At 42.8% G+C, this 13,097-nt stretch overlaps 1 protein-coding gene and 1 long non-coding RNA gene across 4 annotated transcripts in view; one reads left to right on the forward strand and one right to left on the reverse strand.

Annotated features, from left to right (window-relative positions):
• The window catches only part of LOC120758080 (uncharacterized), a 50,921-nt gene extending 46,529 nt beyond the window's left edge, over positions 1-4,392 (forward strand). Inside the window, exon 3 of the long non-coding RNA XR_005702771.2 lies at positions 4,253-4,392. This is a non-coding gene — a long non-coding RNA (uncharacterized LOC120758080). The remainder of the gene's footprint in view (positions 1-4,252) is intronic.
• Positions 2,717-13,097, reverse strand: part of PDZRN3 (PDZ domain containing ring finger 3) — a 131,209-nt gene continuing 120,828 nt past the window's right edge. For all 3 annotated transcript variants that reach the window (XM_040075885.2, XM_058422168.1, XM_040075886.2), the window contains 5 exons: positions 7,659-7,757; positions 7,045-7,107; positions 6,700-6,801; positions 5,511-5,627; positions 2,717-4,627 (listed from right to left, as the gene is read on the reverse strand). In XM_040075885.2, the coding sequence (XP_039931819.1) occupies positions 3,077-4,627; positions 5,511-5,627; positions 6,700-6,801; positions 7,045-7,107; positions 7,659-7,757 (1,932 nt within the window). In that variant the 3' untranslated portion in view covers positions 2,717-3,076. The remainder of the gene's footprint in view (positions 4,628-5,510; positions 5,628-6,699; positions 6,802-7,044; positions 7,108-7,658; positions 7,758-13,097) is intronic.

Genomic DNA, 13,097 nt, shown 5'->3' on the forward strand with positions numbered 1-13,097 from the left:
TGCTGATCCCTGCAGGACTTTGAAGTTGTGTCCAGCCAGGACCGACCCACCACGCTGTCCCACAGGAGAGTGGCTGTGGTGGAGGGCGTTTGGTTTAGGGCACAACCTGCAGTAACCCAGGGGACAAAACCTCTGCTGCTGCCTGGACATTTCTCATATGAGATGTCCTTTAGATAACAGCACAGTTTCCAGCGTTATCTTTTATGTACTACAATGCCATTTTTAGAAAAACGTTTGGATGAATTATTTCCTCTTAGGTATCCAAGGCTGCTTTCAGTTGGATTCATTGCTCTGTAATGTCAGGTTTGGATTAACGTTATGGTAATTTCCAATGTTTCCTTGCAAGCAATAAAGAGACCCCAAATCTCCCTTTTCAACACTTCATTAAAGTACTTTGATAGGGCAATGAGAAGTGGGATGACAACTGAAAAAGGAAAAGGAAAATCTGCCGTGTGCAAAGCTTTTGTTCAGATTTCCAGGATAACTGATGGATTCTGTGAACTGATGCTAATTAATAAATCCTGGTGCTTAAGTAAAGAGGTGATTTTTAACTGTCCAAAATATCAAGTGCTCAGTGAGGAAAAACTCAAAGGTGTGAGAGTAATTCTTGGCCAATAATTTTATTTCAACATCCTAACGAGTGTAAATTTTATACTGTGGATGCTTTGTTGTAATTCCTGCATATCACACTGAATTCCCCAACATATTCCTGCTGCTACCCAATGCACAAAATGTTCAGTATTGATGGCACTGGTGCTCAAAGGAACCACTCCATGTGAGCTTATTCCGAAGGAGTCTTTTTAGGAGGAGCAGCTTGATAACAATTACTCCTCATTAGAACATTTCAAATCTTACTCTAATATTTCCAGGCAGATTAAAGGTGGCTTAGCCATCCTTTCATGCTTGGTTGAGGGTTGTTATTCCACACTCATCACGGCTCTGTACCTCTGAGTGTGTGGGCTTGAGGAGGGGTGGAGTTTTGTTGTGGCTCTCACACCTGCAGCTGGGATGAACAGAACATGACCTCAGGGTGAAGCAGATTTGAGACAGAGATGGCAAATGTCTTACACTGAAAGCAGTGTGTGAAAATCTGGTGTTTTTCCCACTGTACCACTGGTGCTGGCAACAGCTGCTGCATGTCAGGTGAAATCCCAGCTCTGACAAAGTCAATAGAGAAATCTTTCACAGACTACAGTGGGACTAGTTCTTTATCCCAAAGGAAAATACAGTTTGAAAATAAATTTGCAGAGGCCTATTGACAAGAGTGCCAGATTACACGGGCTGGAGGGGCATTTCCAGGTACACAGGAGTTCACTGTGGAGTGTGGCAGACACATTCCATGGAATTCAGTGCTAGTCCACAGAGGGAGCAGGAAAAAACCTGGAGAAATCTGTTGTTTGCTTCTCAATGACAAAACAGGAACAAGAAGCTGTTAATCTGCCCCCTTCCAACTTTGCACTTCTGTCACTAAGATTGTAATTTTTGCCCATTTGGGTTATGACAGGAAAATCCAGAACAAAACCTCAGAAGGTTTGGGAGCAAGTTTTCAGGGAAAAAGGGAGGAGGAATGGGGAATCTGGGAACTATCCATAATGAGTCTGGGACCTATTCATAATGAGTCTACATCACTTAATCCAGCAGAATTTTCTAATTTCCATCTGGATTCTTAATCAGAAATAGAAAACACAAAAAGGGCTGTGATACCTTGTTGACACCTCTGTTATCTTTTCACAATCTCCTTTAATTAGTATATTTATTTACTTTAGTTTTTATAGGCTTTAATTTGTATATTGTCTGGTTTTAATGCCAGCCCCCACTGAGGGCTGTAGGTGGGGTTTATATACTGCTAAGAAACCACAAACCAAAGCAGAGCAGGAGAGCAGAAGGTTCTATTTCTTTCTTGCAAGCCACCCTAAATACCTTGTGGGCTGAAGATAAGCATTGCTTGATTTTGCTCTTGATATTCCTTGTGCTTCTCCTTTGCCTCTTCCCTCAAGAAAACTTCAATCCAAATTCCCCCCCAGAGTCAGGATACCAATTATTCCCTCAGGTTTGGCTCCAGTGGCTGTCCAGGCATTTCTGCAGCACAGGAGCTACATTCCATAAAATTATATTCTAGGTGGTGAAACCAGAAGGGAATAACAATAATTTAAAGTAGTTTGAAATATAAAACAATAATTTATTTTGCTTCATTTTACTTGTTAACGTTTGTAGCTAATGATGATTTCATGAAACTGCTTTTATAATTCAATACATTCAAATCTATAAAGCAAACAGTTACTACCATGGGCTTTTCAAATTCCACAAACTGTCTTATATAAACAAATTAGCTGTACATGCACGTTTCTTCAATAGGTTGCAGCATTTGCAAACATGCTTTAAAATCCTTTAAAGCTGCATAATAGTGTACTTTGCCTCAGGCTTTTCAGGCGAAACCTCTATACTTTCTTCAGAAACCTTAAAGAGAAAAATGTTTAAATGTTGAGAATAACTTTAAAAACTGCTGTTTGATAAATGTTACTATTAGAAGAGAATGATTCTAATTCTGAGTTTAAACCTTGAGCTAAGTATTGATAAACAGCACTCTGTGTAGAAGTGAACAAAAGCAAAATAATATCACAAAATATGGTTTCACAAAAAAAACCCCAAACCAACATATGTGTAGTTGCTCTTGTGGGTTTCTTGCTTTTTTTTTTTTTTTTTTTTTTTTTTTTTTTTTTTTTTTGGTAAAGAAAAGCACGGGTACCTTTTAATATGAATATAGTTTAAGCAAATTACCTGTGTAAGTATGGTTAATACATTTCTGATATTTAAACACTTCATGTAAAAGGTAACAAGTAAAAAAGTACAATCAGTATTCCAAAAAGCACTGCTAATATTGCCTTTGAAGGAGATGGGCAAGCTTCCTCTCCACTGCAGAATGGAGATCCTGGCACCCACGGCTGTAGAGTTCAGTATTTGAACTATAAACTTGGTGACCGTATCTTATATACAAAAACCTTGCCACATTGAACGAGGCATCGATTCCTACCCCACTGGTAGTGTTTTATGTACATAATTTAGCACTGGGGATTGATTATACAGTAGTCACTGACAGGAAGGAATTGTACACCCGCGTGCCGTCCGGCGACTTTGTTCCATGGGTTAGCAGTTCTTGGATCGTCATCCAATTGTCAAATATTTTTTTGTTTCTCTTCTTCATCATTTTTTTGTGGCTCAGTTCAATGATGTTCATCTCCTTCTTCTCCTCTGCGCCTTGCTGTTCCTTTAAGCACTCTAACCTGCTCTGCATCATGAACTCCCGCCGCCTCCTCTGCTCCTTGGCTTTCACCAAGTGCTGCTTCCTCTCCTCCTTGCTCCAGTACCGGCCCATCTTCATCTCACTGATGGCGTCGTCATCCGTGGTCATCCCACTGCGCTCCTCCTTGATCTTTATGGCCCGTTCCCTCAGCAGCCTGTCCCTCACCGGCCTCTTGGTGATGTAGCGCGTCCCGTCGCTCCTGACCTTCACCTTCCACTCCATCCTCGGCTCGCTCTGGCCCGAGGCCAAGTCCTTGCACATGCTCACCAGGCTCATCTGGCTCTGCGCGTATTCCACGGCAGATTTCTGCTGGATCAGCTGCATGTAGCTCTGGTAGTGCTGGGCGTGGGCAGGGATGTGAGCATGTTTGTACGGGGAGTGGTGGTAGGGGGACGCGTAGGAGCCCGAGGCTTTCTGACCGTGAGTGGGGCTTTTGCTGCCATCGCTGCCTTTCCTCTCCTTGCTCTCCAGCTGCTTGCCAAGGTCGGGATCTTTAGTGGAGGAGTGGCATTTCCCAGCGCTGGATTCATGGCTCTCCGAGCCGGCGCACGGATTCTTTTGGGAGACATTATACGCCACTGCCCCCTCGTTTCCTTGACAGTTAATGCCTTCTGCAGTTCTGCGCAGGGAATTGTCGGGGGAGATCTCCAGCGTGAGCGGAGTGCTCCGGCAGCTCTCGCCCGTGTTGTAGGCACTCGAGCTGTCCTTGTCAGATTTCTCGGGCAGCTCGGTGATGTCCGAGAGCTCGTGCCTGCGGGCGTCGATGCTGGTGTTGTAGTTTCGGAAGCCGCTGTTGTGCAGCATCCAGGGCTCCCGGTACTGCTCCTTCAGCTGCTGCATTTTGTGGGCTCTCACGATGTTCAGGCACTCCAGCTCGATGTTGCGCAGCTCCTCGTTGAGCATCTCCAGCTCTCTGTCGACGCTCTCTTGGTCGCTTTTGCTCATCTCCAGGGTGCTGTTATGGTAATACAGGCTGTAGGGGTTGGCAGACTTCACCTGGCACTTCAGCTCCAGCAGCTCCCGGAACCGCTCGCACTCGTCCACAGGGATGCCCAGGAAGTCGACGTCGGTGCAGTCGGCCGAGATGAACGACTCATTGCTGAACTGCATGTCCCCACTTCCCAGGGTGTCGTGGCTGTAGGTCAGCTTCTTCTGGCTCCCCAAAGTGTTGGAGGAGGTGGTGTGATCGTCCCCGTTGTTCTCCTGCTCGGAGCTCTCGTCGTTGCGAGTGCTGTCGTCCGTGCGCCCCACGCCGCTGTCCTTCTCGTGCTGGTTGGACAAAATCGTGGCTGTGTCTGTGGTGCCTCCATCCTCCTCGTGCTTCTTCTAACAACAGAAACAGCAGGACACAAAGAAGAATTATTGCAAGCAAGGGAAATATTTCAAGGTGTTCGTTTTTAAATTGCTCTCCTAATCCATCACTTTTTACACTTTCTGCATCTTATACAGAAAGAGTATTATTAAGAACTCAGAGAAAAGGTGACCAAGCCCATAGGCTGCTATGGGTGTCCTTTTCAGAAGAACCTGAGGTCTGAGTTTCATCTGTGCAGCAACAGTGGTAGAAGTCACATTTTCCCAATGTTTCTTCTCCCACTTAAGCGCACAACGATATCTAATGTTGTCCTGCAGTGCCAAAGAGAGAGCATGTCTCCTCACAACATGGGGATGCCACAGAGGATGTAGAGTTCTAGAAGACTTTAGAAAAAAAATCCAGGCAAAAATTGAGAAACTGCTTTAACCATAGCAGAATGATGGAGAACATAAGCCCGTATCTGTGGCCCTGCATAAAATTTGTAATGTAAAAACTTTGCCTTTTCCCCCTTGTAGAGATCTTAGTTCAGTCATTTGCCTGAGTTGCCAGTTTGGGTTTCCAGGTTTTGGGGAGGCTGTTTCCACTCTGGGCATGCACTTTGTAAATCAGCTCTCGGCCTGCTCTATCCACGACACACCCAGAACTCCCCTCAGTGACCACAGTGACAGGGGATTTCCAAGAATTGTTGTTGTAAGGGAAAGCACAAATGGTACTATTTTAAAATATCTTGGTCCCTGAAATAAAGTTGTGGACAGTCATGTAATATCTTGATTTTACAGAAAGTCCTTATGCCTTGATCTGTGTCACTTGAGACGCCAAGTGTATTCAGCCAAGCTCAGTATTGAATATTGAGTGCAGTGGGAAGTTTGACAGCCCTGAACACCAGAAGGGCAGTACCTGCTGAAGCATGCTGGAAGTAAATTGCATTGCCTGGTGGTGCTGTTCCTCTAACATGTCCATGTGCAAGTCATCCAGAAAATCGTTTCTGTCATCATCCATCCATCCTTCATCCAGCTGTGTGGAAAGGGAGGGAAAAAACACACCAATCGTTGTCAAAAGAATGAAGACTGACATAAATTACGGCTTTTCTTTGTGGACAGTGGTTGGGAAATCTCAGGAGATTCCTTCCTGTGACAGTGCTGCCGTGTCTTGGGAAGGAGCCTGTCCTTGTGCTAAGTGTGGGTATTGACTGTACTATGTCCTCCCACAGCTGCCTCCTTCTCCAACAGCAGGGTTTTATCTTCAACAGCCCTCTATATATGAAAAACTCAGTCTTTTGATCCGTGGAAATACTTGTAAGAGCTGGGGCAGTTTTGGTTTGTGCACAACTTGATTAGGATGTATAAAAACACTCCAGAGCCCAAAGCTCGAACACACCTCTTGTGAGACAGCATCAAACACCAGAAGGAAAATCTGGCTGTTGTTCTGTAGGATATTTTTACTCCCGTTCCCAATTATCCCCACGGGAAAGATCAGAAATATCCAGGCTAAGAGGACGGTGATGATCCTGACCCCGTGTCTCCAGGTGCACTGGCAAGGGCTGCTCTCGCAGCATCAGGAGCAGAGACAGATCAAACAATGCTGCTCCCGGCTGTTTGTTCAACACCTTTGTTGTGCTAATCCCTGCTCTACAAAGGGATCTGCTTCAACCTTTTATTACAGCTGAGGAGGCTTCTTGACAGCATTCAAGTACTTTAAGCGACGGCGTATGAAGGGCTAAATAATAGGTGTTTTAATGAATGAATAATCAATAGCTGTAGGAATTAGAGTTCAGCACGTTCTTCAAAACTGTGGCTCAAACCCATTCATAATACCTCGCACTGATGTTTGTAATAGCATTGCAGCACATATAAATCACCGAATGTCTTAGAAATTGAATTTTAATATAAAATATGTATGTAAGTATATGACTGCTGAATTCCATTATTTTAGACCATATATATATATGTGCAGTCAAAGGGTGTAATATGGTTTTAGGTAGACCTGGTAGATTTAGACACCTTAAAAAATTTGAAAGAACTGCTTTCTACAAAACAGCAACTGTTTTAGTTAAGACTCAGGTGAGGATTTTCTGTCGCTACCGTACCTGAATTTCTGGTCTTGCCACAAGTAAGGAGATATTCTTGCTCTCCTCACTGGAGAGAAGTGCCACAGCTTCCTCTCGGTTCTGCACCTCGATGCCATTGATCTTTAAAGAAAAGACAACACCGTGAAGAGTTTTCACAGGGACACCCGTCCGCTGCTGTGCCGAGCTCCATGGGAATGCTTGGCTGGACGGATCCAGCGTTGTGCAGAGGAGTGCTGGGCAAGTGTGGTGGTTTGGACATGTGTTGCTGTTCCATCCCCCTGCATGGCACCTGCAGAGCCTTGTTAGGAGGGCAGGATGTGGAATTTTGGGGTTTGGGACACTTGGAGCACTTCCCACACGTACCTGGATAATGCGATCCCCTTCTCGGAGCCGCCCGTCCTTCGCAGCGATGCTGTTGGGGTCAATCTGCAAAATAAGAGAGCTCTGAGTGCTCTGCAGGTTTGGGAGCTCAGTATTTACTTCCCCTTATTTCCTGAGTGGTGCATTTTAATGGAAAGTTATAGATTTAATTATGAGTTTCTTTCCCCAAACTGTGCAATTAATTTGAAATGGCTCTGCATGGTGAAAAAATTTTGCTGCATAAAATGCTACTTTTTTAATGGAGAGGGACAAAGAGGGACAAATGGGCCCCAGATGTTTGCAAATAAAAGTGCGTAGGGTTTTTTATAATTTATGTTGTTTCAGGAATAATCAAGAATAAAAAAATGCAAGGGGGAATATACGGAAATACTCTGAAGGCATCATCTGAAGGTATCATTATTAATATAATGAAATTTGACTTCAGTGGGAGCAGGACTGCACTAAGTTTGGAGAAAAGGAAGATAATTAGATTTCTTCCAATTACTGCATTTTGGCTGTTCATCTGACATGGTACAAACAGAGGATGGATGTCTTAACTGCCCAATAATGCAGCTGAAAAGACAAATGGTATCTTATGGAAAGCAGCTCAATCTTACCTCACTCACATAAATACCCATGTCATCTTCATCATCCGTTCTGTAACAGACAGTGAGGCCAAGCTTGTCCTGGCTGTTCACTCGGTGTAAATCCACTTCCTAAGGTTAAAAAAAGGAAAATACATTGTCAGTGAGACACCGGTGACTGATGGAAGCAATTTTTCAAATGCAATGAAAATATTTTGCTTAAGTGATATACTGGATGTCTTTTCATTTCACTTGTAGACGAGGTTAACTTACTGAGCAAAACGTGATTATATGCAGACAATCAATACCTGGGACGTTTTTGACCCTTCAATCAATAGGAAGTCATTTTGAAAATAGACCTTTTATTGATCTTAAGGAAGAAAAATTACTTATATTTCATGTAGTGGTAAGACTTCAAAGGCTAAAATACTTATAAAGTATGATTTCAATATTTGTCACAGCTGATACGTATTTCCTAATAAGTAGGGTAAGTCTCTGGCTTTTCAGAAAAAAACCCTATAATACTCTATTACTTTAAATAGTATAATTTTTATGAAGTCATCTAATAAATATCTCAAAAGTGTGACTGAAGATCAATATATTGTCAGCAAAGCATTTGGTATTGGTAATAGAAACATAATAAGCATTTCAGTATCTTGCAAGTGTTTGGTTTCAGCAGGTCACGGTGGTCTTGTTAATCTCAGAGACATTTAACCCATCTTAAAAATGTATGTTCTTCCTCAATGCCTTTTTTCCCAGGAGAAATTCCTGAGGGTTATTTTTTTTTTTCTTCTGTGTTTGCCTCTGCTGTGTGACACTGGTTGGTAGGAAGGGCTGTAAAATCCATGGAGATGCCCCCAGGCTGTGGGATGTTCCTGGCTGGTGACCATCCCTGTGGAATCTTTCAGTCCTGCCTTTTTGCTTCTGAGGGAAATCCCGGGGGTTTAACGTGTTTAACCAGCTTATTGTGACTGCTGTGCTGGTCCTGAGGATGCTGCCATGGGGAGGAAGGATTTTGCTGCACAGACAAAGGTGCGAAAGCACCTGGAGTTGTGTTTTTACTTCCTCAGGTGAGGTGAGTGAGTGGGGCTTGGCAAGGTCCTGCTCCTCCTCAGGTCAGGCAGGAGAGGCAGATCTGGGTTCTGCTGCAAAGGGAAAAGTGGGACCAGGCAAAGGGACACAGTGGGATCCCAGGGCAGAGCCTACACCCTGTATTTGTGCTTGGAGCTGCCATTCCAGAGGAAAAGTCCTGATAACGCAGCCCCTTCTTCCTGACATCTCTGTTGCTTTGCCATTTGGAAGGGGCGAGACAATAAAACAAGCTGATATGAATAATTTATTGGTGTGTCTAGCTGACAGCTGCCAAGATCAGCAATCTCATGTTATTTACTTGTCAACATGTGTAATTTCTTTTTTTTTTTCCCCCCTAAAGAAGCGTAGCTGTAAATGTCAGTGACATTTCAGCTGGTATTTAAGTGGTTTCAATCAATAGTATCCATGGTGAGCTGCTGTGCTTTCTCCCCCCCCCCCCCCCCCCCCCCCCCCCCCCCCCCACTTTTGTTACTTAAAGGTTTGAACACAATGCTTTAATAGCGGGGTTTTCTTCAGATTTCTAAAGCTTTGGAGTTTTCTGGAGTGGAGATGGAGGTTCTTCAGAAGAGAGATGAGACAAAGTGGATTCAGTTCTGATCTCAGCTGATCCTCCAAGAGTGCCACTGCAGTTAATGAGTTTATGCCCCTTTTGCCCTTGGAGTGAACTGGGGGTGAGGTGGGGATTTGTGGATTGGGCCTTACCCAGGTCTAGAACAATTCCCATATTCCCTGCACACTTTAACAAAAAAGTTTATCTTCAGGAATGCTTTTATATCCTTTATTGATTTGAAAACGTGGCAAGAAATTTGTACTGTGGCTCATTCTACTGCTTGCCATACTAGCTGTGAAAAAAAATAAAATAATAATAATAAATATATATATATATATGTAATGTTAAAAAACCCCACAAAACTAAAGAGAAATATATGGCGACTTTGGTCATTGCTTAAACAGATCCTGTGTAACTACAAACACTTGGAATGGAAGGAAAAGAGGGAGCAAGCTGTTATTTTCATTCTTACGTGCCACATATTTTGACTAACAATAGGTGTTTTTCCAACAGTGCACAAGTATAAAGGGTATCATAATTTAAAATAAAACAAGGGTTTCTATTTAAATTGTACCATCTGAGACGTCACCCGTGACATACTGGAAGGTAATAAATCATCTGGTCAATTAAATAGTATCTATTTTGGAAGGAAAATGACTATCAGTTGTTTAAAAACACACTCAGAAATAAAGCAGGAAAAAAAAAAGCTAGAGCAGAAAAAAACTTATAGAGCAGGTGTTTGGAACCTGAATTTTTATGAGTAATTAGCTGACAGACTCACTCTTGGGTACAATCCCTCTAGTGTTTGGTAGGATGAGAGAAAGTGGATTTGATGCTACCCAAATATGATAATTTTATGAACTTAAACATAGGAACAGCTGCTTTGTGTGGGTCTTTGCGTCAGTGAAGTTTTAATATAATCATAAAGGTTTGAAATATTTGAGAGATAAAAGTGTGCAATTCCAGTTGGAGTTGAAGAATCAACACCAGACTCTTCAAAGCAAAGGTTATTTTCCATATTCAGAGGCAAGTCTCTGTAATGGAGAGCTACATGAAAGGGGGAAATAGAAAACTGGTACCTGCAAGCACAGGCATTATGACAGCTTGAGTAATTGTACCAGGAATTAATTAAACAGAAGAAAATTAATATGGACCTGGAGAACCTTGAAGGTGCAAGTTCCTGTGCTTGCAATGCCACAGGACTTGCATTTCTTACGGTTTTGTCTCTGGGGCTGCATTCCTGCGCCGTGGAAGGGACACACTGAGGTTATTCCACACCTGGTCTGCATCCACAGCAAGCAGCTGGCAGGCAGAGGTGTCACCCACAAAGTGTGGGAATGTTGGGCCAGGTTCATGTGATAAATGTGCAAATTCCAGCCATGAGAATTTTCACGCTCGCAGATAATTCAAATCTGCTTCTTCAGATCAGGTAAAAGTGACATTTTGAGAGTTGTTCAAAGGAGGGCTTGGATGCTCTTTCAAAATAGTCTGTGCAAGAGAAGTGTCTGAAAGATTATTGGCTCCTCATCAAATGCAGAGCCAAGGAGGGCTCACAGAGCTGGTTGCTGAAATCCATCTGGCATTTACAGCAAGACAAGAAGAAATGAACGTGCCCTGTGACATTATACCTGCAACCACTCATCATAATGAATTAGGAGCAAGTGATAATAGTAAATTAACCTCTATAAGCTCAGAAGATCCTTTGTTTGCAGGGGATTATTGAATTATTGTACTGCTGATTTAGAATTATGGCCTGCCTGCAAATTTATAAAAATCAGAGTCCTTTCTCTAACAAGACAGAAATGAGCAGCAGAGATGTGAAATGATAGGCATGAGTAAAAATAGTTCAGTCACTCAGAAAGCCTCATCCACAGCTTGCATGATAAGTGCTCTGTCCTGTTCCCTCTCTCTCTGTAAGATGTGATGGTTTTTTTCCAGTGCTGACCTCTGCCACACCTGACCAGCAGGGTCCCTTTTTTTGCTATTCCATTAATAGGATTCATACAGAAAAGAAAATCAGGGGAATAAATATAAAAACCTATTTCCTTTTATACTGTACACGGCCTTCTTGCAACTTTTTGGCAACTGATCCTGCTACAGCAGGAGGAAAAATCTTGTCCGTGCTTTCTTGAACCTAAGAAAGTAATCTTTACATTTGTATTTTCATATCAAAGTGGTTTTCAGCACAGTAAATGGGAAAAAAAAATCCCACCCTTTTCCTTTTCAAAGGAGAAAATGCTATAAACCAGATTTTCTTTCCAAAATTCTTTGCCCTAGAGAAGGAGAAATCTACCTGGAGGTTTCTATGACAGCCCAGCCCTGCGCTGGGAATTCTCTGTCAGACCATAGAGGCCACACCAGCTTTAGTCACCAGTGGTGCTGGGGAAAGCTGAAGAAAAGTGTTTCTCAGCCTGATGAAAAGAGGTTTGGGATGCCTCAATAAGATAACTTGGAGGATGCCCAGGCTCTCTGCCAAGCAGATGGGCAGAGCTCCATAATTCAGACCTTTCTCACACAGCACGAGGTGTTGAGGCCAGGCTGAAAACCCCCAGAGAGCCGAGGGAGGACAACCTTTCAGTGCTGGCTCGTGAGCCAGATGAAATGTTTTACCACTTTTGCGTTTGTTCCAAACAAAGAACATACAAATATTTGTGTTAGAAAGTACAGCTGTGAAGCTTTTTAAACCTTTACATATTCAATCACTGCCTGAAGCAGGCCTGCTCCGGGCTGCAGCTCTTTGTATTCCGAGACACAGCAACGCCTTGAGAAGCTCCTGATCAGTGCAACTCCCTGCAGAGCTGGAGTTTTCATAGAGAAGAAATATATTCACATAAAAGACGCTTTGAAACCCTTTGCAAACCAGGATGGAATAAAAATTGCAGAGTGCCTGTGATGGAGCCTTCCAATTTGCATGTTCAGAGAGTTGCCTCTTGCCTCCCTTCTCTCGCTTCCCTTGCAAATAGATTCTTGGAGAAGTAAAAGAAAAGTTTCAACAGAAGTAGCAAAGTTACAGCAAAGGAGGGAGCTTGAAACCCTGCTACTCGGCTTTTACTCATGGTTTCCTAAAAGCAGTGGAGTATTAATTTCAGATCTTGCAGCACATTTTTTTGTGCTCAGCGTGCTCATCTTTTGCTGATCAGTTGTGGTTTCATGCTGGGAACACTGGGAGCTGTGCACTGGGTGGGCAAAAAGCTCTTTGAACAAATTTGGTGTCCTCCTTCAGTCTTCTGACAAGAATGCTTAATTTCTGTCCAAGACTGAGTGAGAGTATCAGAGGGAAATTTCTCAGCAGCAGCAAACATTTCATGTAATTTTCATCTCCAAGCTTCACTGACTCTCAACTAACCATTCAGTTGAGTTCAATTCTTTTCTTGGAAAGAAAGACCTACATACAAGTTGCATATTGGGAAGGGTGAAGACAGAAAGTCAAATGGGAGGGAACAAGCCCCTTTTTGATGTAGAATGTTCTCCTTTGTAATGTGAGAAAGTTCCAGTGAGAGAGCCCTCGCTTGGGCTGTGTCTGACAGATGGACAGACTTGTTTGAATAAACATATTAATGCATAACACTGCTGGGGAATCCTGGAGTGACATTATTCTTCCTTTATGAGCCTGAAATGACTTCTAGCTGGGCCTCCGTGAAGAATGAATGTACTTTTAATTTATAATAAAATAGGAGTTCACGATTTAGTTCCTCTTTACTTGTGGCACGGCAACTTCAAAAGAAAAGAAATGGTATTTATTTGTTTTTGTAGTAGAGAATATATGGCAGTTACCTCTGAGTCATCAATTTTAAGACAAATGTTGAGATAAAACCGAGAGTACAATTTTG

This window comes from Hirundo rustica, chromosome 12, assembly GCF_015227805.2.
Source record: "Hirundo rustica isolate bHirRus1 chromosome 12, bHirRus1.pri.v3, whole genome shotgun sequence".
NCBI classification, from domain to species: Eukaryota; Metazoa; Chordata; class Aves; order Passeriformes; family Hirundinidae; genus Hirundo; species Hirundo rustica.